This window comes from Engystomops pustulosus, chromosome 8 (assembly GCF_040894005.1).
Source record: "Engystomops pustulosus chromosome 8, aEngPut4.maternal, whole genome shotgun sequence".
Taxonomy (NCBI): domain Eukaryota; kingdom Metazoa; phylum Chordata; class Amphibia; order Anura; family Leptodactylidae; genus Engystomops; species Engystomops pustulosus.
The window spans coordinates 40,267,056-40,292,568 of NC_092418.1; the positions used below are offsets into that span (position 1 = coordinate 40,267,056).

General features: G+C 38.6%; 1 protein-coding gene across 4 annotated transcripts in view; it reads left to right on the forward strand.

Annotated features, from left to right (window-relative positions):
- The window catches only part of GRIN2A (glutamate ionotropic receptor NMDA type subunit 2A), a 348,821-nt gene that overhangs the window by 222,708 nt on the left and 100,600 nt on the right, over positions 1-25,513 (forward strand). For all 4 annotated transcript variants that reach the window (XM_072120737.1, XM_072120736.1, XM_072120739.1 and 1 more), the window contains one exon: positions 11,677-12,269. In XM_072120737.1, coding sequence (XP_071976838.1) covers positions 11,677-12,269 — 593 coding nt within the window. The remainder of the gene's footprint in view (positions 1-11,676; positions 12,270-25,513) is intronic.

Sequence of the window (25,513 nt, forward strand, 5' to 3'; positions counted from 1 at the left end):
GTGCTTGGTTTTCAAGCCATTGACCAACCATTGTCATAATAATGAAAATATTTTCAATTAGAATTTTTAGATGTAATATAAGTTTTTCATTTGCATCCAATACTTTCTGTACCAATTTTTTTTTCTTTTTTTCAAATGATACAGTAAAAATGAATCAGAAAGGACAATTTCCAACTAAACTACATAACAAATGTACTTAGCAACCTTTCTGGAGAATCTTGTGATCTTTCTTTTATTACATCATGACAGAGAGACCAAATTTATGGACATCCATATTAATGGACTGATATGGGATCCTGACTTATTTCCAGATGTATCTGGCTTATGAAAAATATCCTGGATAGATAGCTTGTTTACCACAGTAGTGGATAATAATAATAGCAGATAGGGTGGTAGCCCGGGGCCCATAGCTTCTAGGGGGCCGATGTCCACCCAAATTACCCACCAAAATTTTATACTGAGAAACACCTCCATCCATGAAATCCTCATCCATCTGTTTCTGCTCTCAATACACATGTACACAAGAGCCCTTTCAGGACTGTTGAAGGTTTTGAAACTGCAGATTGAAAGCAGACAGTAGGGACACATTCTCGATTCCCCAAGAAGGTTTATTCTACCACCATATGTAGGAAGTGAATTCCAGCCATGTAGGGGCTATAATATTCATACAGCCCACGGCCCATGGCAGTCTTAATCCACCCGTGGCTTACCACTGTTACCCATATTACCATCATAGTCTGGTTAGTGCAAAAAGTATTCCCCAACTGTTGTCCATGAAGAACCATACATATTCTAACTAACCAGTTCTTTAAAATAACTACGGTTCTGAGTTGAAGTCTCACTTCTATTTCTTTCATTTCCTTCATTCGGAAATAGTTCTGCTTTCAGCAAGACACATCCTTTAGGCAGCTCTACAACTACGTTTAAGGCTAGAATCCCTTTATCAATTTCAGGATGGATAGGAATATTTAAAAACATCAGTGTAACATCCGTCTGGGGCAGAGAATCTGGCTGAACATAAATACCCTGCTCATAGTTAGTTCAATGCTGCTTAAAGTTTATCTTGACCTGCTCTGTACCTTGTTAGAGAGTAGAAACCAAAAATACCCCACAAACCAAGGGGAGAGAGGACAAGACTAGAATCATGAACGTTAAAAGTTAATCTTTATTCATTACAAATAAATAATAACAATAAAAATACAGACTATGCCGAAAGTTAGTGGCACCGTGGGAAAGGGGTGTCCACAAGATACAAGTAAAATACTGGAGGGTGAAATACGGAACAAGAAAGCGGTCTAAGCCCGGAATGTGTGGAGATGGAACATATATAAAAAGATTATAAATCTTGTTACTCTTGTTAGAGAGTATATGTTTACTGCTATTCTGGTTTTTCGATCTTGACTCTCATTGGATTTTGTGGTTCTATTATCTATTGTTTCTATTGTATGTATTGTTATGTGTTTGTACTTTGGTGCAGGGAGGTTCCACCTTCTATTTATTCTGCATTGTTTTGTGTGTGCGAGGCAAACAAGTAGGGCTTGAGTTTAGGGCTCAATATCTTGTTTTTCTTTCCTTCATTACAATGATACAATGATAAACATGAGTAACCGATAGAGAATATAATATCTTCCAGCTGTATCCTAGAATCATTCATATTTTAGGAGACCTCTATCCTAGATAACAGGAGCTTTATGTGTATATGTCTCATTGTTAACCCATCATAAACATCTGATGCCTTCTATTTTCCATCTAACAATATCCTTGTTCTTCTTAAGTTTTTAATAAATAGTCTAATAAAATAAAAGAAATGTAAACTTTTTTTTCAGTCCTCAGAGGCCTCATTTTGTATTCAACGGGAATAGTATATTTTTCCAGAATTTGAATAGAATCTCAAGTAACTCCTTCATGCCATATTTAGCTCTTAAAGGGGTCATTCCCTGAAGGTTCAACATGTTGAAATCCCCAAACACTTCACAACCCCACGGGAATTTTTGAAATCAGGTCGAAGCTGGAGACAAAATATGTTGTTTTAACCTTGTAAATGGCCAAAAACTCATTTAAGGCAATAAGCAGTCTGTCACAGGGATAGACATGACTCACCAGTCTTCGGATACACAGCTGCGTAGTGAAAGGCGTTTTTATTTATATGTTTTGCAATGTTTCAGCCGTCTACTCCGACTCCATGCAACTCATTTATTACATGAACTGCCTAGAAAGATTTTACTGTTTGTAGTTAAATAACAAATTTTTTTTGTGCAGCAAAAATAAGACTAAATTAGCAAAATTATTTATAAATGTAAAGATCAATTAACTAAGTAAAACACAGCTGCTAGATACTTTATATGATTTACATCTGCATGTTTTCTGCTAGTATTTTATCTTGTAGTTAATATCTGGTGCAGTATTTGAACGCATTTCTCACTATTAAACACACCAGTAGTGGGAGGACGCAGTTTCTGGCCATTCTGTGGCTCCACCAGATGTAGCTGCTCTGACTCAATGGTCCCCTAGCCCCTCCCCCCAGTCCCCCTGATCCATCTGTGACCTTCTGTTTGTCTTCCAAGCAATATAAAATTCAGCAGATTAGGAATGAAGGAGAGGGGGGAAGAAGATAAAAGCCAAAATAAGAAGGAAGCATTTTCATCTAATAAGATATCTTACAAAGATTACCGTCTTATAAAGTACTAATCATTTATGCAGAGGTTATTGAAAAATATTGACCATATAAATAATAGATGTACAGAATTGAAAGTTATTATTTTATAACCAGCTCATAGTGTAATAAATGTAATAGGGCACAAAAATATTTTAATGTGCAGATAATTTCTACATGTATGTGCTTCCAACCATCTCTTTTTTGCTGCCTGTAGATAGGGCGCTGTGTACAATCCTCTCAGCTCATCCTGCTCTATAACTTTCTGCCTGCAGATAGGACACTATGTACAATCTGTTCAGCTTCTCCTGCTCTATATAACATATTGCCTGCAGATAGGACACTTTGTGCAATCTGCTCACCCCCTCCTGCTGTGTAACATCCTTTCTGCAGATAGGACACTAATCAGTTTAGCTCCTATTGCTCTATAACATGCTGCCTGCAGATACCACACCATGTACCATCTGCTCAACTCTTCCTGCTCTATAACCTGCTGGTTGCAGATAGTACACTTTGTACAATATTATCTACTCATCCTGTTCTATAACTTACTGCCCATAGAAAGAACAATATGTACAATCTGCTGAAAATCAGCTGCTCTATAACATGTTGCTGCAGATAGGACACTATGTACAATCTGCTCAGCTTCACATGCTCTGTAACATTCTGCTGCAGGTAGGACACTATGTACACTCTGCTCAGCCCCTCCTGCTGTATATCATACTGCCTGCAGATAGGACACTATGTACAATCTGCTGAGCTCCAGCTGCTCTATAACATGCTGCTGTAGATGGGACACTATGTACAATCTGCTCAGCTTCACATGCTCTATAACATGTTGTCTGCAAAAAAAATAAATACGTTGAAAGTGTCTACATAAGATGTACTCCAGTTGGTCGGCGTTACATCAATTATTACCTTGATAATTGAGTTTTGCAGACATTATAACAAAACAAAAAGAACTTTCACATAATGAGAAATTCAGGAGTCACCTTCCCATCTTCTCCCTTCTTCTCCCTAAATCTTATTATTGCTAATTGAAACTGTTAGGCAGTCTTTACCCTCATATAATGATGAAATGATTATGACACAGCAGGTGGGCTTCAATTAGCTGAGAGTAAAGCAGAGTTTTTGTGCACAGTTAGCAAAATACTTACGTTATTTTTTTCCCATCTGACCTAGATGTCTTATCCGTGGTATGTAAAAGATAAGGATGATAGAGTAAAGAATAAAATGTGGGTCATAACTCCAGTACAGTAACTGAGAGTTGTGATGCAAAACTAGAAACTTTTGGTACTTACGGTAACATTTTTTGCATAGTACTATGGATGAAGAGTTACTTTGATTACTTTTATCATTAATCTTTGTTCCCATGGTCGCCCAATATTTTAAAAATCCAATTGTTACAGGGACAATAATAAAAATGTGTCTGGAGATAAAAAATATACCTGTCCTGACTTACATACAAATTCAACTTAAAGGAAACCTTCCACCACGGATCTACCTATTAAGGTAGGTTAGGTGGTAGGTTCATCTAATCTATAGTAGGATAGCCCCAGTAGCCTCTTTAGTTAACTTGCATATTAAGGCAATTAAAAATGATAAAAGATATAGGGGGGACTAAACGATTAGCCATATTATGGTCTATCCCAATATAGATTAGATGAACCTGCCACCAGATCTACCTTAAAGGGGTATTCTCATTACAGCAAATAAATGTTTGTTCTTAACCCCTTCCCGCACCCTGACGTGATACTACGTCATAGGATGCGGGTCGTTCCCGCACCTTGACGTAGTATCACGTCATGGCGATCACCCGGGCTCAGAAGCTGAGCCCGGGCGATCGCCGCGGGATCCCGGCGGTACGCGGTAGCCGGGATCCCGCAGTAACAGCCAGGATCGCGACTATCGCGATCCCGGCTGTTTAACCCTATAGACGCCGCGGTCATTGTGACCGCAGCGTCTATAGTGAATCGCCGCGACGATCGGCACCCTCCGTGCATGGCACGGAGGTGCCGATCGTTGCCATGGCAACCCTGAAGCCCGATAAGGCCCCCAGGGTTGCCTTCACTAGAAGCCTGTTAGGATCGTGCTTACAGCACGATCCTAACAGTGCTGATATCAGCCTATGCAGAATGCATAGGCTGACTATGTAATATGCTGCAATACATTAGTATTGCAGTATATTACAATGAACAAGTGATCAAATGATCACTTGTTCATGTCCCACCCTGGGACAAAATAAAACAGTAAAAAAAAGTTAAAAAAAAAAAAGTGCAATTAAAAAAAATTATTAAAAAAGAATAAAAGTCCCTTGAAGTCCCATCCCATGCAATAATACAATAAAACATAAAAAAGTGAAAATCACAAAAAAAAACACAACATATTGGGCATCACAACGTCCGTTACAACCCGTACAATAGAATAAAATCGTCACTGAACCCGTACGGTGAACGGCGTAAAAAAAAACACAAAAAAACTTGCAAAAATTATGAAATTTTCACATCTGACCTCATAAAAAGCGCATAAAAAGTAATCAAAAAGTAAAATTTACCCCGACATGATACCAAGAATAAGTACAGCTTGTCCCGCAAAAAATAAGCTATAAACCAACTCTGTAAACCAAAAAATATAAATGTTCTGCCCATTGTTACACGGCAAGCAAAAACAAGCAAATTTCTCACAAAATTAGTTCTATATTCTGCAAAACAAGTTAACCATAAAAAAGCCATATAAATGGGGTATCGCTGTAATCGTGATGACCCGTAGAATAAATATAACACATTATTTTTATGGTATGGTGAACGTCCGGCGAAAAAAATGCTAAAAACCATAAACAAGAATTGATTTTTTTAACCACCACCAAGAAAGAGTTAATAAAATCTGATTATTGGCTATTGAGCCCCACCGTAAATGATGTCCCTGAAAAGTGGATTTCATCCACAAAAAAAATAATCCCCCATATGTCCAAATTACAAAAAAATAAACATTTTATATCCTGTACAATGTGACATGGCAGATCTGTTCTGAATGGCGCAGCTTCCCTTCTATGCCCGGCCGTGCGGCCGTACAGCAGTCACCACCACATATGGGGCATCCTTATACTCGGGAGAAATTGGGTATCAAACTTTGTGGAGTTTTTTGTCATTTAATACTTTGTGACGGTTTAATTTTTGGCCAAAATTAATATATTGTCTAAAAAAAATGACAGCTTGTAAATTAGACCTCCATTTTGTTTTAACCACTGTGAAGCATCTAAAGGGTTAACATACTTCTTAAAGTTGATTTTTTACACATTGAGGGGTGTAGTTTCTAAAATGGCGTGATACATGGGGTTTTACTGCTGTTTAGGCCTCTCAAAGTCACTTAGACCTGAGCATGAGCCTCTAAATAAGGGTTTTGGCGATTTTCATAAAAATGAGAAAAATTGCACCCAAAATTCTGAACCTCCTAACAACCTAGAAAAGAGAGAAGATGCATAAAACCCTGCGCCAATATAAAGCAGACATTCGGGAAATGTTAGTTATAAAGTTACTTGGGTGCTATGACTATCTGCCTGAAAAGCAGAAAATTTTGAACTTTGAAAATGAAAAATTTTCAGAAATTTTAGCCAAATTTCAATTTTATTCATAACTAAACACAAAAGATATCATCAAAATTTTTCTATTACTTTGAAGTACAATGTGTGACGGTAAAACAATCTCAAAATCCCCTGGATATGTTAAAGCGTCACAAAGTTATAACCACCTATAATGACACAGGGCAAATTTAAAAAATCAGGCCTGGTCCTGAAGGTCTAAAATGGCATAGACGCGAAGGGGTTAAAGGAAACCTATAACCACGGATCTACATATTAAAGAGGTGTTCCCATTTCAGCAAATGAATGTTATTGTTTGTACAATGAATAGTTCTACATTTTTTCAATATACTTTCTTTATCAATTCCTTACGGTTTCTAGATCTCTGATTGGTCACACAGGTGCAGGGCTCGTTATATCACACGGCTCTGATTATTCTCTATGATACTAACGATCTGTGCACCTGTGTGACCATGGTCAGATTTCTGTCCACTGGAAGTAAACATAAAAGCTTTCTATGGAATGACAGCAAGCAGAGGTCTAGAAAACCATGAGAAATTGATACAGAACGTATATTGGAAAATTGTATAACTTTTCACTATACAAACAATAACATTCATTTGCTGAAATGGGAACACCTCTTTAATATGTAGATCCGTGGTGGAAGGTTTCCTTTAAGAATAAACCTACAGAACTTATCTTGCACATAGCCCCTGGAACTGCCTATATACATATAACAAGACCTGGTCTGGATCAGTCGTGTGTGAAATTGTCAAGGAACGATAGTGTTGTACAGCAGATAGCAAAGTGTCCCTGTAAAGCTAATTATCTACCAGACATATATAATATAGTAAATTTATAGTTCGCTGTCTCCTGGCATGATATGTGTGAGCCGCATAATTCCTGCTGCACAATCTGGCACCATACACTTGAAGGCATTGGGCAGTGGACCATTGAATTATTGGACATTCCATATGGTGGTACCAGAAGGAATGTCAAATCTGGTGACATCACACTAGTTTGGTATTGTCGGGATGTTTCTTTGTAATGCAAAGACATCTTACTAATTTCAGTGCCAGGTTTTGATGATAATGTGACAAAACTGTACAATAATGTGATCTTTAAGGAGAATGCTGTACTTCAATATTATATAACTAACAATACTTCTTACATGCCATATATATGTATATATATATATACACACACACACAACACATATATTAAGGAGACGAGTTTGCGCAGAAAAGAATAGTATGAGCTGTTGAGATTTAAGAGGGAAGAAATATAAATAGTAAGAATTTAGCAGATTTGTAGCTAAAGCATATTACTTTGTACAAGCAAAATGAGAACATCAGGTTCTCATCCTCTAAATATAAAATTCCTCCCTTCATCCCCTCAGTATAACTTACACTCCCGTCTCTTACATGTCTCTAGCCAACAGCCCTACAACTAACTACTCGCAGTCTCCATGTAGCTGCAGAGCACAGGAAGCTCATACTTTGTATCCAGGGCCTCTGCTTCCAGGTCATGTGACATGAGACACATGACCCAAAGATGTCATGTAAGGTTCTTGCAGGTGACAGTTGGGGTAGTTGGGAGAGGTAGGTCAGTAGTGATGGGAAGTCTGGCTCTTTATAGCGAGCCGGACCGTTTGGCTCCTCCATGGCCACCTATGTAATGACAGGTTTTCAGGGAGACAGCAACCCATCCGTACTCCACTTTTAAGCACTCCACTTTTGTGGGTTAACCATTGAGGTGTGGTCAAAATATATGGGGCATCGGATTCTTGGTAGAGCTAAGTGAGCTATTGGTTTTCAAGTAAGAGCTGCCTCCTGTCATTCACTTGAAAGAGCTGTGTCTAAGAACTTACTGTTTTATGACTGATCTATCACTACAGAGCAGTACAGAGGCCATGTGAAGCACCTTGTCAATGCTTCACCCCTTCTCCAGGACAGTGGCAAAAAGGGTTGGGCACTGCTGGATTCTCCTGACTTCTGACTATAAGACATTAGCCACTTTTGGCACGTCTTTTCCTTGCTGAAAAGTGCATCCTATAGTCCGAAAAATATAATATTATGCAACTTTAACACTTGATTTGCCCCCCCAAAATTATTTACAGTGAAGTGGGTGTACAGATGTGTTCCAATACATATAATTTTTTATTAGAAATAATACAATTAAATGTCTAATTACTTTTATTGATACAACTAAAGTAAAATTGGTATTTCCAAATCTTTCACTTGAAATCATTATAATAAACCATTGAAATTAACTTGATGGAAGAAATACAGTACATTCACGAAAGCGAGTTACTCCTATTTCTGGAGGTATATAATTAAAAAAAATGTAATCAATAATCTTTGCAAATGAAATATAATTCTTCATATCGAGGAGGGAATGACTTTGTAATTAGCATTTCTGTCATCATATAAACAAATGCCAAGCACTCAATGTGATTGCAAACATTGTCAGCAGAGTCATTTCCAATACTCTATATACACTTCAACCAAATTCACATTTAAATAAAACTAATTGACTTTGCATCTCCTGTTGCTCTAACTCCGGAGGTTTGTGCCCAGACACGATAAATCTATCATAATTTAGTATACACTGAGAAGTCTGGGCTGATGAAACAGCAGAGATGACATTACTTATGTCGCAGGAAGCCTTTTACTGGTTATAGCAAAGGACACCCGGTACACGTTGCTAGACAATATATTCCCCTAAATTATTAAAAACCCTTTGTTGGATAATCTTCCTCTAAACTGTAATTGAATTGTGCAATTACTCCGCTTAATTTTATGGGTAATTGTTCTGGACAGTGTCCAAAACTTTGTGATGTAGAGATTACAGAACCTCAAGCATTAATATAAAACGATTCGTGAAAAAAAACTTAATTGGGATAATGAATATGTCATTTTATGAGCTTTCACTTCAAAAAACATCATATAAGAGGATTTACACTCAAAATATAAGTGGATCATATATAAGTAACTATTTAACTTTAATTTCCCTACAGGACATATATTCTTCTTGATGCAGTAGATCTTCACACTTTGAACAAATTGAATATTCATGATCTCCTCATATATCCAACTTGTTGCTAGATTTCATCTTTCTATTTTAAAGCGCATCTGTCTTGTGTTATTAGTGCGCTAGAGCATCTCATAATATGTCCAAAATAAGGAGGCATCCCTACGCAAAGCGAATAAATGTATGCTTGGTAAAAAAGCAATCGTACTGTAGTAGCACATGAATAAGTTGTGAGATGTTTAACATTTTCATTATAAGTAAAAACTTTGGTGTTTTTATGAAAAGAAATTCTACAGAACATTTCACTACTTGTGTCCTAGCCTATCAGAGAACTGAAAATTTGACCCAGTCATGCCCCATATGAAATGCTCCACGGGGGCGTGGCCGTAAGAAAACCCGACGGATTCGGAAAAACCGCCGTATTTTTTTTAAAAAATTGGTCGCTTGACACGCACTTACCTGCACTCAGGGTAGCTTGGTGAACTCCAGTGAACTCCACAGAGAACGCGCCGCTGGATCGCGACAGGACTGGGTAATTAAATCTGCCCCATTGGGATCTCTGTGAAAAAGATCAGCCCGGAACGCAGGGACACGATGTACGGCACCCCGGGCTGTTAATTATTCACGCCTCTTCCAGCATAAATTTACAATATTTCTGCTGGAAGTGCAAAACCCCAAATTGTATGGTGCAGAAATGTATAACATTAGCAGCAGATACCACAATCTGTATTGCAAAGACTGAAATCTACAGCATCAAAGCGACTGATGTAAAATCTTCAATGCAGATCAGTTTCCTTGCAGATCCTCTCCATTTCTTATCTGCAGCATTTGGATTTAATGTCTTGAAATGTATTCTATATCAGTGAAAAGAAATGAGATTGCATAAACTTAATGGTCATATAAAATGTATTTAAACTCCTACATTGCTGAGTGTTATGCAAATGTTATTTCATTACCACAATAAATTATTGAAATGACAGCACATGTACAAAATGTAACCTCTTATAGCGATTGTGTGAATCATATATAAAGCAGTTTAAAGGATGGATTCACATACATCATTTTGGTTTATCTGTGGCTACGGGGGAAGGGGGATTATAAATTTGAGGCGCTAGGTCTATTTTCGGCAGCCGACTTTAGTGTTTTTTGCAGTGTGATTTTACATTGTGGTGCACAGCCTTAATGTATTTGGCGCACCATAACGAAAAAATGGGCATCAGAAATGACACTCTATGTTCAGGAAGAACATTAGAAGTGCTTTATGTCAGGCTAAATATGTAGGAAGTAAGAAGAAGTGTGGGAAAAGTGTCAGGAAAAAAAAGCTGTGTCAACATTAATAAATTTCCCCAATCTCTTTTTCAAATTGTCGGGACAAAACCCTCACTTTTTTTATCGCTCAATTTGGGCGCAGCCTTTGTTTCCCAAAACTTTTCTTGCCCAGTTTCTCGAACACCTTTTTTTATCGCTCAATTTGGGCGCAGCATTTGTTTCCCAACACATTTCTCGAACACCTGTTTTTGGTGCAATTTTTGGCACACATTTAAACCAACAAAAAGCAAGTCTACCAACTTCATTTCTGACACATTTTCAACACTAAGAAAAATGACAGCACGAAACAACACCAAAATCAGGTGCCAGAGAACAGACCTTGCACATTACACATTTATGGATGTGCCCCATTGTGCTTATAGACTTCTCTATAGTAGTTGTACAGTAATACAATGTAGCATGTACTAAATGTAGCCGTGTTGAAAATTCTTTGAAATGAGGAGTATTTTGAAATTCATAAATTTTAGCTTGGGTGGTTCTGACCAATCCTCCACTGCTCCCTGCTGCGATCTTCTTTCTAGTTCCAACTCAAAACATAGAAAATGGGAAAATATTGTACAAATAATGTAGCCATTCATAATTGTGCATCTAATGCAAGAAATGTCCCAAATTGCTAAAAGCAATTGCCATTCCATTCCTTACTCCTAAGCAGTAGTGGAACATAACATAGGCAGTTTGGGCGGTAGCCCGGGGCACAAACCTTCTAGGGGGTCCATGACCACACAAATGTGAAACTGAGCTCTCAATTTACATGTACACAACAGTTATTTCAAGACCTTTATTCCTGACTATAATATTCATACAGCCCAGGGCCCATAGCAGCCTGCTGTACTGTACTATACTCTCCGAGCATTGTAACCTACTCCTCAGAATGCCAATAGAGGTCTAAATAGAAGCTGTTAATAAATTATTATATTGCCAAATTTACATTATTGGTGCCCTTTATCAAATGTTGATATCTACCAGCAAATTACACAGGAACATTCCAATTTTGAATACTGATCACAAGCCGATACATGAAGTAAATATTTACACTAAGTGGTTGTTTCCCGATCATTAATTTATTTACTGTTTCTTTTTACAGGATGCAATGTCAACCTTCTTCCAGTTTGGAGCTTCCATCACACAGCAGGCTATTGTCATGCTAAGTATCATGGAGGAATATGACTGGCATGTTTTCTCTGTTATAACAAGCACTTTCCCAGGATATCGAGACTTTATAAGTTTCATTAAAAACACTGTGGAGAATAGTTTTGTGGATTGGGACGTGCAGAATATAATTACTCTGGACGCATCATATACTGATGCACAAACCCTTACTCAGCTGAAGAAGATCCATTCTTCTGTTATACTCCTTTATTGTTCAAAGGATGAATCCATTAAAATTTTTGAAGAAGCACGCTCTTTAGGCCTTATGGGATATGGTTACATCTGGATTGTTCCCAATCAGGTGACAGGTAACACAGAAATAATTCCATTTGAATTTCCATCTGGATTAGTTTCTGTATCTTACGATGACTGGGACTATACTTTGGAAGCCAGAGTGAGAGATGGCCTTGGAATTATCACCACAGCTGCATCAGCCTTGTTGGACACATATTCAGTAATTCCAGAAACAAGAACAAACTGTTATATCCATAATGAACGGAGTGAGATGCCAGCTCATACCCTCAAAGAGTAAGTCTTTACATTCTTTATTAATTCTATTGATTACCTGTATGATCAACATGTGATCTCCTATTTCCTACAACACATGGCAAAAAAATAGTTAACCCTAGCAGCCAGGGTCGGCTCCAGGTTTCAATGGGCCTCTGGGTGACAAAGCCTCAGTGGGCCCCTTTGCAGTGAACTCACATGGTGGCAATAAAAATTCTGAAAGAAAACAGTCTCCTGTTCTCTAGTTTATGATACCAAGCAGCCCTTCATTGTTATTTTATATAAGCTTCCCTGACCCCAGTGGATTCCTTATGTTCAGCCTTATGTGTCCCCCCCATCAGCTCTGGGTCTCAGCACTTGCCCAGGAATGCCCAGTGCTGGCACCAGCCCTGCTAGCAGCTTTTCCAAGGGGTAAATATTAATAAAAAGATGCTGTATTTATAACACCAATGTCTCCTCCTTCTAACACTGCCTTGGTCCATGATATCTGCTTCCTGATCCTTTTTGACACACAGGAAATGAAGCTCAACCAATCACTTGCTGAAGATGAGTCACCACTGCCATTGGTTGGCTGAGAAGGCAGAGAATTGAGTATCGGGATGGGAATGGAGAGGCATTGGTGAAATCAGTATTGCAACTTTCATTTTGAATAGATGATTTGTTTCAGGAGGTGGGGCGCAGCTGAGTGTCTAGTTTCACTTATTTCCTGTAATGTTACAAGACTGGTCAGTGCTTGAATATAGAATAATATTGAATAAAAGTGAATAAAGTCAATAAATGTTTCAATATAACATGATGAATGATGCAGTATTTTAGCTAATTTTAACCTTTCATCTCCATAAAATTTGAGTAGAGGGTTCTAAGAAATCTAGGTGCGGTATTATAGATCCATACAACATCCGCTCAAGGTGGGGTTCTCAAATCCTAGCTGCAGCCTTGTTTAATGTTTCGAGATTTTTACAGTGAATAGAAGCTTAGAAGGGGAACAATTCTATTTGAAATCGAAATGAGATGTATTTTATATTCTCTCTCCCTTGGGATCTATCCCTGCTTTAAAAGAAATGATGTTTTATATAATCATTGCACGATTTACCTTGCAGGCATTCAAATTAACCCTCTCTCCTGTGAAAGCTTTCCTTGGTAAACCACAGTTCAGACCCTGGTAGAATGTTTCTTACTATACATGTATTACTTACATTTTATCAATGTGTATTTGTAATTTATTTTATGGATCTCTTATCTATTTGATCTAATTTAGCTCCAGTCGGAACAAATAGCAATATACAGGGGGTCTTGTATACTGCAGGACTCAGTTGACTTGGAATAGCTGGAAAAGGTTAGCATTATTCAGAGCTATATTCAAATATTTGCTTAGGGCATCAGGAGTAGGGGGGGGAACCATTGGTTCAAGTGCAGTTTCAGTTCAGTGTGAGAAGTAAAAGACAAAACAAGTGGAGGCTCAACTTTAAACTCTTTTTATAGGTGTATTATATAGGGTACTTGGAGAGGTGAGGCAGCCATGTTGGAATGTGGGCAATGTTCCAGTAGGGGTGGTCCCTAGAGGACTACACCATCTGGACTTGAGTCTCTTGCTGCATACACACAGTTACTACATTATGACTACATAACTACATGGTTATGTATCTACTCATTTGCTTTTCTTTTAAACTAGCTACCCCCTACCGTACCATCTTATGGCTATAAAAGTTGACCCATCACCAAGTACAAAATGCTAAAAAGCATACCACAGTTTTTTATTGCTGTCCATCCATTCAAAAAATCAGGTCCCTGGGAGTTTATATATGCATTAGATCGTACAGTCCAAAAGGCAGTAACCGTTTTTTTTTCTGGGGGTGTATCTGAAAAAAAAAGTGTACCACCTCCCTTGGCTAATATGGCTAATTCACATTTAAACTTTGGAGAAAGGGAAAATCTTTTGGGCAAACACATACTTGATCACAAATACAATATTAATGAAGTTAACTAAGTTACTCAGCATTTCCTACATGATGACAGGTCTACTTAAGTGACAAGTGAACACATTTTTGTTCCATTTTCTTTCCTTACCAATTTTATCAAAACCATTTTAATAATTAGCAATGAAGTGATTCAAGGATTATGGCTATCAATACCATCTGGCCAGGTACCCAGTAAAGGTGTATGTGGGTGTATGATCCAGAATGAATGACTTGTAAGACAAGGAATATCTTGGATCTTGGGTATTGGGAAATCCTTATCAAATAAAGCTGGTAACGAGAAGTTGTTCATTAAGGCCTTTTGGTTCCACACAGTCCAGCCAGCCTATAGATCCATTGTGCCTCTTTGCGCAGTAGAAGGTTATCCAAATCACCACCCAGCTTTGGTGGTCTAACTCATTCAATAGCCTGAAAACAAAGTGAGAAGGGATCTTCACCATGCATCTCCAAGATGTGTTTAACATACATGGAGGCTAATGCAGCACCTAAATTGTCTATAGGTCTTCCCCATGTAATTCAGTGAACACGGACACGTGAGTAAAAGGATAACCCCCTTAGTAGTAGAGACAAAAAGTCCTTGATTTCATAAACTTTGCCTGTTGCTGCACTAGTGTATTGATAACCTGCGCATATAAATGGGCAGGCTGTAGAGTTGCCACATCTATAGGTTCCTAGTCTCTTGATATCTAGCCCGGTGGTTGACCTTTGTATGGGTTCCATATGGCTATCCACCAGTCTACCATGAAGATTTTTCCCTGTTTTAAAGGTGACTGATGGTGACTCCAAAATACAATCCCAGATATCAAGGTCCGCCCAAAGGACTTTCCAATACTTCCTTGGGGCGTCCAGAACTGACTTATAATGTGAATCAAACATTCCCACCAGGCAAGTAATGTTATCACCTGGTTGTTGTTGCATGGAAACTAGCAAGCATTTTCTATTCCTGGTCCTGGCATGTTGTTTAGCATCTGTTTGGGAAACCCCCCGCACAGTAAATCTCTAGGTCATTTATTTTGCTTGATTTGTATAATCCTCACTGCAATTCCACCTTAGGCCAACTCATTAATATTCAGTGAATATTGTAAAAATTCGTCACTGTAGATGTTCTGATTACGCACATGTTGTCGATATATCTAAGCCAGACTAATATCGATAATGATCAGTGACTTAGACGATCAAAAAAGTCCACTTTCCTCCTCCATTAGCAAATGATCTGTTAGCCAGAACGTTACGAACTCTAGAATAACATCAATCACCTCATCACAAAATTTTCTTCATGAAATACCTTCTTAATAGGTATAAAAATATCCATGTAGTAAAATAAAAGTCATGCATGCAATTGTTTACATTTTGAGGGTTACATTTTCACCACTTTAAAATCTTCTCTTGCCATTTAAATGGTCACTAACTCCAAAATATTGAATATCACAAAAATCTTTGTGTAAGAGGAAACTGTTTATTTCTCCACTTACCTGGCTCTTTTTATGCTCCTACCCTCCCTGATAAATTTACTTTCAGTTTAAAATCTCTACCAAATTCCATACTGCTATTAACATGGGCAGAAGCTCACACAGGGGTTAGAACCTTTCAATACACTGAGAAGCAAATGGTTAAAGCCATATATTTCCAAAAGTACAATGTTTTATTGACTAATGTAATATTTGTTGTTAGGTTAGGTAACCCCTAAAGCTTTCTGTTTTTGCTTTAAATTCTCAGTATTGCCTAAAAGACTAAAAAGTCCAAATCCCAACCCACAAACACAATACAACCCTTCACATAACAGCAGGACAAATAAGAAATTGTATACACCATTATAATAATGAAGCTAATAAACAAGTAACTGTATATTAGCGAGATTCCGCATAACACTTTCAACACAATATTCATTGTATTTCACATCAATGAAATATTAATGTACAGAATGACAATGCAACCATAAAGGTTCAGGAACAATGCACAGATCAAATTTATTCATAAAACATGCAGAACAGAGAACAGCAGCAGCAGGGTATCAAGTACACAAAAATCTAACCGGTATGAAAAGTGACAGCTCATAGGATAACAAGTGACAACAAGCACAAGAACAGCATTGACACATCACCACCATGATTATCAATATTAAGAACAACATATCAAAAATCTATATTAATTATTCTAGGCCACAGTGCAGTGTTTTCCAAAGGAATAAATTGGCAAATATGAAGGTATATTAATAAAGCAACATTCATATTTTCATCATAATTGCCATAAACTGTATAGCAAACTAGACTTTGGAAGGAGGACCCTTCTCTTACAATCTGTACGGGAGGGTAGATGAAGAGACTAGGGGGGGAGAAAAATAGTGAGGTTATTTGGTGTTGTAGGCAATCATTAATAAATATTTTTTTAGGTAAAGTTTGAAGATTGGAGAACATTCAGATGTATTTAACCCCTTCATGTTGCAGCATTTTTTCACACATTTTTTTGCTCCCCATGATTAAAAATCTATAACTTTTTTCAATTTTCCATGTACAGAGCTGTGTATGGGCTTATTTTCGGCGTAACAAACTTTACTTCTCAGTGACATTATTTATTATTCCATGCCGTGTACAGGGAAGCTGGAAAATAATTCCAAATGTGGTGCAATTGGCGAAAAAACGCATTTGCATCACTTTGTTGTGGGCTCAGTTTTTACAACTTTCACTCTGCGCTCCAAATGATATGTCCACTTTATTCTTTGCTTTGGTACAATCACAGTGATACCAAATTTATACAGGTTTCATTGTGTTTTAATATATTTTCAAAAATTAAAACAATGGTTTCATTAAAAACGTGTGCCAGTAAGCATGAATCTGGCGCTAGACTGGACCATCTGTTTTGTGGTGCACCTTTAACATAGGGCGTGTGACAGACTTTGCATGTTAAATCTGGTGCGTGGTCTGACTGAGCACCGGAACGCCCCCTAATTTGTTTTGCAAGGTGCCTAGCACAGCTGCACCACAAAACAGTCGCGTGTGACACATTTGCGGTGCAGACACTCCTTAAATACCTGTGCAAACAGTTTCCACTAGAAACAATGTGCAAAGCCTGACATAAACTGTTGCAAAATCCTTAGTAAATGTGCCTTAATGTGTATGAAAAAAAAATTCGTTTTGCCGTCTTCTGACGCTAATAACTTTCATACTTCGGTGTAAGGAGTTGTGTGAGGGGTCATTTTTTGCAAGATGAGCTGACGTTTTCATTGCTACCATTTTGGTGACTATGTGACCTTTTGATCACTCTATAACATTTTTTATGTGATTCAAAATAGTGTTTTTTCATTATGGGGTTCATTGCCAGGAATAACCGTTTTTATATTATGATTAGCGGAATTTTGGGACGTGGAGATACCTAACATGTTTGTGATTTTTACTGTTTATTTAGTTTTCTATCAGTCCTTAGGAGAAGGGGTGATTTGAAGCTTTTTAATTTTTTGTTATTAAAGTTTGCAGTATTCAGCAAACCCCACCTTTGTATGATGAGGGCTCACCCTGTGAGCCTTCTTCATACAGTATTAGCAGATTGCTAAGAGATTAAGTAGTGAGATCAAAAGTATGGGTGATGAATGGAAGAAGAATTGGTGATGGTTGTAAGAAGAATTTATAAGAAAAGCAGAAAGTCTTGTGAGGATCGGTGATTATGTATGAGATTGATTAGGTCAGAGATATATGGAGGGGACAAGTTATGACAGCTTTGTAATATATGGTCAGTATTTTAGTTACATTTGTTGTGCCATGGGTAAATGTGGGGTCTCCATAATCCTGTGATCTAGGGATAACGTTGTACTTGAACTTTAGTTGAGACCATTAGAAACTTGAGAGAGTCGACAGGCAACAGAAAGCACACTTTACTTAAAGGGGTTATCCGGGTTTAAATTTTTTTTTATGGCCGGGCTGGGGAGGGCTAGTTAAACATAATAAACATGGACTTACCTTCTCCGGTGCTGCCGATGTCCCGCGCCGCGGTCACTTCGATCCGTGCCCCTGTAAACAAACAGGGGCACGGAAGCCGCGCACAGGGAGCTTCCGGTCCGCGATGTGGACGGCTCCTCCCATGCGTCCTTATCTCTCAGCGTTGTAAGCGCTGGGAGATGGTGCACATGGGAGCTTCCGGCCGGCCGGAAGCTCCCTGTGCGCCGGTGTAAGGAAACCGGCGCACAGAGAAGACGGGCCGCGTCGCGGGACATCGGCAGCACCGGAGGAGGTAAGTACATGTTTATTATGTTTAAATAGCCCTCCCCAGCCCGGACAAAAAATTTTTTTTAAACCCGGATAACCCCTTTAAAGGGAACCTGTCACCAGGAATGTGATTTTAAGCTGGTGACAGGTTCCAAAAGCCTATGTTTATTTTTAAAATGCCTTTGTCAGGATTCTAAATCATTTCAGTAGTTTATATAAGTTAATTCACATTACCTGTGTCCCTGCCAGCAGCATGTGGTGAGTTCCGGGAGGGGGAGCTGCAACTTGTGTTAGTCCCCTATCCTCCACACTCATCCAGCTCCATCCCCCTCACCAATTCACAGTGATCATACCAAACCACACAATAAAGCAGGTGCATGATTTGGAAGGCATAGTAAAAGTCGTAAAAACGGAGCCCACAAGAAAGTGACACAAATGCGTTTTTCACCAATTTCACCACATTTAGAATTTTTTTTCAGCTTCCATGTACACGGCATGCAATATTGATAAATGTTACTGAGAAGTATGTACGCAAAAAATAAGTTATACAGCTCTATACATGCAAAAATTAAAAAGTTATAGATGTTTGAATTTGGGGAGCAAAAAATGAGCAAAAAAAGGCTCCGTGTTTAAAGAACACCTGTCATCAAGTCTCTTGTAAATATTTCTGTCACTACTACCTGTTGGAGCAGCTCACAAGGATTCCATCTCAGCCTTTATCTAGTCAATTCATAAATTAATCATTCTAAAATAATCTTTTCTTCATTATGTAAATGAGGCTGGTCACATGGAGAGAGACAGTGATGTCACCCTGTTACCCCTCCCCTCTCCTCCCCTATACATCTGTGTGTAATGTATTTTGTTTACTGTGCTCTTAGTTTCATTGTCTTCTCCTGATCACGTTATAGCACCTTTTGGTCATAATAAAAGTTATGTTTTATTAATTTTGTCCAGATAAAGGTACAATTTTCAGCCAATGGCAGATAGTTTTTTGTAATGAGTTGAAACAAATATCCATGCCCTGACATTGGGTCCATTTTTGTATTCTTAATGTATAGCAAAGCATTGCTAGTGTCTGTGCTTTATCTCCTCACATGCTCTCTTCAGCTATTCACATGTGAGAGTCACAGACATCAGCTACACAAGCACCTGAAAGGTTCTCCTATACACATGTGTGAGACACAGACATCAGCTACACAAGTGCCTGACCTGTTATCCTATACACATGTGTGAGACACAGACATCTGCTACACAAGTGCCTGACATGTTCTGCTATACGCATGTGAGAGACACTGACATCAGCTACACAAGTACCTGACATGTTCTGCTATACACATGTGTGAGACACATACATCAGCTACACAAGTACCTGACATGTTCTGCTATACACATGTGTGAGACACTGACATCAGCTACACAAGTACCTAACATGTTCTGCTATACACGTGTGTGAAACACAGACATCAGCTACACAAGTACCTGACATGTTCGGCTATACACATGTGAGAGACACAGACATCAGCTACACAAATACCTGACATGTTTTCCTATACACATGTGAGAGACACAGATATCAGCTGCACAAATACCCAACATGTTCTCCTATACACATGTGAGAGACACAGACATCAGTTACACAAGTACCTGACATGTTCTACTTTACACATTTGTGAGACACAGACATCAGCTACACAAGTACCGAACATGTTCTGCTGTACATACGTGAGAGATACAGACATCAGCTACACAAGTACCTGACATGTTCTCCTATACACATGTGAGAGACACAGAAATCAGCTACACAAACACCTGACATGTTCTCCTATACACATGTAAGAGACACAGATATCAGCTACACAACTACCTGACATGTTCTGCTATACACATGTGTGAGACACAGACATCAGCTACACAAGTACCTGACATGTTCTGCTATACACATGTGTGAGACACAGACATCAGCTACACAACTACCTGACATGTTCTGCTAAACATGTTCTGCACTGGGCTGTACCTTCCAGCATAAGCTGGACAGCAGAATATGATATTTGACCCATCTCAGGTCACTTGCATACAGCTTTATAACCCGATTGTTTAAGTTTACAGGCATGTATGGGGACAATGTAAAATAGGGGAAATGCTTTCTAATGGCAGTGTATAAATATATTAAATTTTGGGGTTAATTTGCCTGACAGGTTCTTTTTTACTAAGCAACTAACGTATTATACAGTTAATTACCTGCCTCTCCTAGTTACAGGATAGAGTGTTATTTTCTTGTAATATACCCTTGTATAAGCTTCACTCTCTAAAACTTGTGATCAACCAAAGATGAAACTGGTCTGCAGGAGATTAACCCATGTATTCCCTGCAGTATTTCTTTAAGACTATTGATAATGCAGAGAAGGATGCAGACTCTATTATTTACTTTTATCATTCAGCTTTAGAATTAGGAATTCAGGTTGGTCTACATTAAATTCATGCTTTGCCACCTGCTTACATCCTATTCAAATCCAATGTGTTTTATCTAGAAACCTATTGCTTTTCAATTAACATAAGGTAGTAACGCTTTGCATCAAACACTCTCAACACGACACTGAACAGATGATGAGTTTTGTATTTGCACTATACAGATAAAAGCTTTTGCAAATGTTCACAAAAAGGCAAAAACAAAGTTCAGACCATCTCACCTATTCAATGGAAAGTCTCCACTCGAGCCCAAATGACTGCAGGTAATTCCATATTCAGCTTTAGATGACTGACACCAGCATACTGTTAGTCAACATGCAAGCTTTATTGACATTTCATTAAAACTATTAGCAAAACTGCACGTGTTTCACGGATCACAAGTAGTGGAGCTAATTCAGTTTGAATAAGTTTGAAACGTAAGTTCAAAGTTAGACCTGAAGAAGAGTGAAGAAATCAGGCGATACCTTTTTGAGGCTGAGTAGATTTAAAGGTGAGCTTCCGAGAATACTAGTTCTCTTCGTCAGACATGATGTTATGCATGAAACAGAAAATTCACAGCATTGATAAATACAGGGACATCGTATTTACGACAGGACGGCAATGAAAAACCCTAAAAACCTGAGAGCCCTTTGCTTTTCCTCTGCTCTTCATGGCTAACACAGTACAAATCTACACTACTAGCAAAGTTATACTGGACAGTCTTATACTTCCCCGCAAGTGTTTAATGCTTAATGATAAATCTGGTGTAGTTTAGGACAGTGTAACTTTGTACCTCTTATTAGTTAGACTTAGAATTCTGTCATAAACACATAAAAAATGGGGGTCATTTATTATTTATGTCGCCAGGTCCTTTTTTGGTGCACAAACTGTGTGCAATTTTCTATTGTGTCATATGGGCTTAATAAATTGACTCACAGTCGAAAGTGTCTAAAATGACTCTACATTCATTACAGTGAAATATAACTTGGTTGACTTGCTTTTTGTGGGTCTAGGTGTGCAACACAAATTGCACAAAAAAAGTGTCTGAGGATCTAGAAGGGCAGGAAAAAAAATCTCAAATTGTGCCCAAATAGAGCTGCTAAAAAAATGTATGAGTGTTGGTAAAGAAGCTAATGTGTGGTGCTGACACATAAATAGGGCAGTAGCGTGAAAAAATGGCTAAAATCCTATAATAAAGGATCCGCAATGTCTAATATAGGAACAGTGTGGCACATTCACTGAGAGTAGTGCAAACTGTGTATAGTGCAGCGTGTGCCAGATTCATGAAGAACAGGCGCCAGAAATCATGAATCTGACACTCCCTACACTGGCCTGACAGAGTTCACCAACTTTTTCATGGTGCAGCTTTAACATAGGGCGTGCAACCAACTTTCCATGATAAATCTGGTGCATGGTCCGACTTAGCACCGGAATCCCCCATTTTTTGTGTTGCATGATGCCTAGTGCAGCTGCGCCACAAATGGGTCACATGTGAAACAAATGTGGTGCAGACACTTCTTAAATACCTGTGCAAGCAGTTTGCACCTAAAAGAATGCGCAAAGTCCAACAGAAAACTGGTGCAATGACCTTAGTAAATGTGCCCCAGTATAAACAGTGTGTTACCACAAAGTTAAAGCAGTGAAACATAAACTAGACAACCCCACAAAAAGTACTATAGTGGGTCTTCTTTGATAAAGTGTAGTCTGTGGGGGGACATTTATTAATTTGGGTGCAGGATGGCACTGGAAACGTGCTCTATTTTTCAGTGTGATGTAAGTTTGTGGCGCAAGGGATTAATCATTTTGTGAAAAAACCAAAAAGTTGAGAACTGTATCCACACTCATGAAGGTGAAATAGACCTTTTAGCTTCTCTAATTATGCCAAAACTTGCGCCAAAAACTGCACCACAAAAAAATTCGGAAAAATAGAAGTGTTGGATTCACACAATTTTGCTGTCAAAAACAGAAAACCACCAAAATTGTGGCGCCAACACTTCATAAATAAGGCACAAGAAGCCCAGCAAAGAAGAAAATATTTCCAACAGTTTTCCATTTGAAAATTACTGAGACCTAAGTTACAAAAAGTGGCACCCTATAGTAGAAAACAATGGTATGTATGTGATAATGTAGCTTTAGAACATAAATGGGAAGAGTTACTAAAGGAACCAGGGAAGATGTCAGTATGAAAATCCTCAGTGAAAGAATCTACAAAGAGGTAAGTTATTTCTGATGGAAACTGGCTGCTGATTATCTACAAAGGTGTGAGTACCCCATTTACATATGTGAATTAACCAGAAAATCATGAACAATATTTAATATATAAAATAGAATATTTAAACAAATCTACATTTTTACAATTTTTTCTCATCAGTATGGAAAATTCTATGGAAATTCTATGAAAATTCTATGGAAAATTGCAGATGAGATGAACTTTGGCCAAACCCAACAATAATGCTAGGGCTAGCAGAACCTCCAAGATATGATTTGCCTCCTCTCCTCCCCCATGGCAAATGTCAGGGCATGGATGGTTAATACTTGCAAGAATTCAGCAGGTCCCACCTTTTTGTTGTCAGTGGAGTTACAAAGTCATCAATGTTGTCCAAGGCTTATCTCAATGTCATCAGTGTAAATGTTCTCCTTCAATGCTTGGAAACAATCACTGTACATTGATAGGCTGATAAAGAGCAGCTTTGACATATTGTTACTGTGTCGTGGTAAATGCTCACAATAGGCATTTAAACAGAATGTCACATTAGAAGGTTTTTAGTTTGTCACATTTTCTTAAGCAATTCTAAGATTTACATATGTCAGTCATCAAATGTCCTTACAAAAATGACAAACTGACAAAAGGAGTCTAAAATAATAATCCATTTATTTACAATATAATATAAAATTCAATGGTATAAACTATACTATTTGTCTGTTATGACCTGTAGGGAGGTCATGTGATGCTCTCTGTGTGTAGCTAGCAGGAGAGCCTTGTTTCTTATGTAGATCTGTGGATGAAGATTGCACAAGGAAGAGTATAGTTGAAGGGCTCTCCTGTCCCTTTTGTCCCCTTCCAGGTTCTTCAACCAAGGTTGTGATTTTACAGATCTTTTTATCTCTCCCACTCTGTTCTCAACCCATATTACTATTTGACTACTATTTCTACTATATACACTCACCGACCACTTTATTAGGTACACCTGTCCAACTGCTCGTTAACACCTTATTTCTAATCAGCCAATCACATGGCGGCAACTCAGTGGATTTAGGCATGTAGACATGGTCAAGACAATCTCCTGCAGTTCAAACCGAGCATCAGTATGGGGAAGAAAGGTGATCTGAGTGCCTTTGAACGTGGCATGGTTGTTGGTGCCAGAAGGGCTGGTCTGAGTATTTCAGAAACTGCTGATCTACTGGGATTTTCACGCACAACCATCTCTAGGGTTTACAGAGAATGGTCCGAAAAAGAACAAACATCCAGTGAGTGGCAGTTCTGTGGGCAGAAATGCCTTGTTGATGCCAGAGGTCAGAGGAGAATGGGCAGACTGGTTCGAGCTGATAGAAAGGCAACAGTGACTCAAATCGCCACCCGTTACAACCAAGGTAGGCAGAAGAGCATCTCTGAACGCACAGTACGTCGAACTTTGAGGCAGATGGGCTACAGCAGCAGAAGACCACACCGGGTGCCACTCCTTTCAGCTAAGAACAGGAAACTGAGGCTATAATTTGCACAAGCTCATCGAAATTGGACATTAGAAAATTGGAAAAACGTTGCTTGGTCTGATGAGTCTCGATTTCTGCTGCGACATTCGGATGGTAGGGTCAGAATTTGGCATCAACAACATGAAAGCATGGATCCATCCTGCCTTGTATAAACGGTTCAGGCTGGTGGTGGTGGTGTCATGGTGTGGGGAATATTTTCTTGGCACTCTTTGGGCCCCTTGGTACCAATTGAGCATCGTTGCAACGCCACAGCCTACCTGAGTATTGTTGCTGACCATGTACATCCCTTTATGACCAAAATGTACCCAACATCTGATGGCTACTTTCAGCAGGATAATGCGCCATGTCATAAAGCTGGAATCATCTCAGACTGGTTTCTTGAACATGACAATAAGTTCACTGTACGCAAATGGCCTCCACAGTCACCAGATCTCAATCCAATAGAGCATCTTTGGGATGTGGTGGAACGGGAGATTCGCATCATGGATGTGCAATAAAGTGGCCGGTGAGTGTATACTACTATATACTACATGCTTCATGCTTCTCAATGTGATGAAAGCTGCCAGGTTAGTCACTATATAGATTCTGGATGTATACCCTATGCAGTACTCAGTGGTTTTACTTGTAGGAAGTTATTTTATGAGAGAAAACAAGGCATAATGGGAACTATGGACATCTTATAATTGGCTCAGCTCAAGACACAGACAGGAAGAGATTTCTCTCCACCCACTTCACGGATTCTTAAGGAGATTTATGACATATAGCAGAACAGAAAAACTCCATAAAGGGAGAGCAGCACAATATGTGCTGGTTATATTTTAAAAGGGAGTGACATATAAAAATTTGGTAAAAATCACTAAGCAATTGGAATTACCATTTAAAGGAAACCTACCATCATGGATCTACCTACTAAAGTAGATCTGGTGGCGGGTTCCTG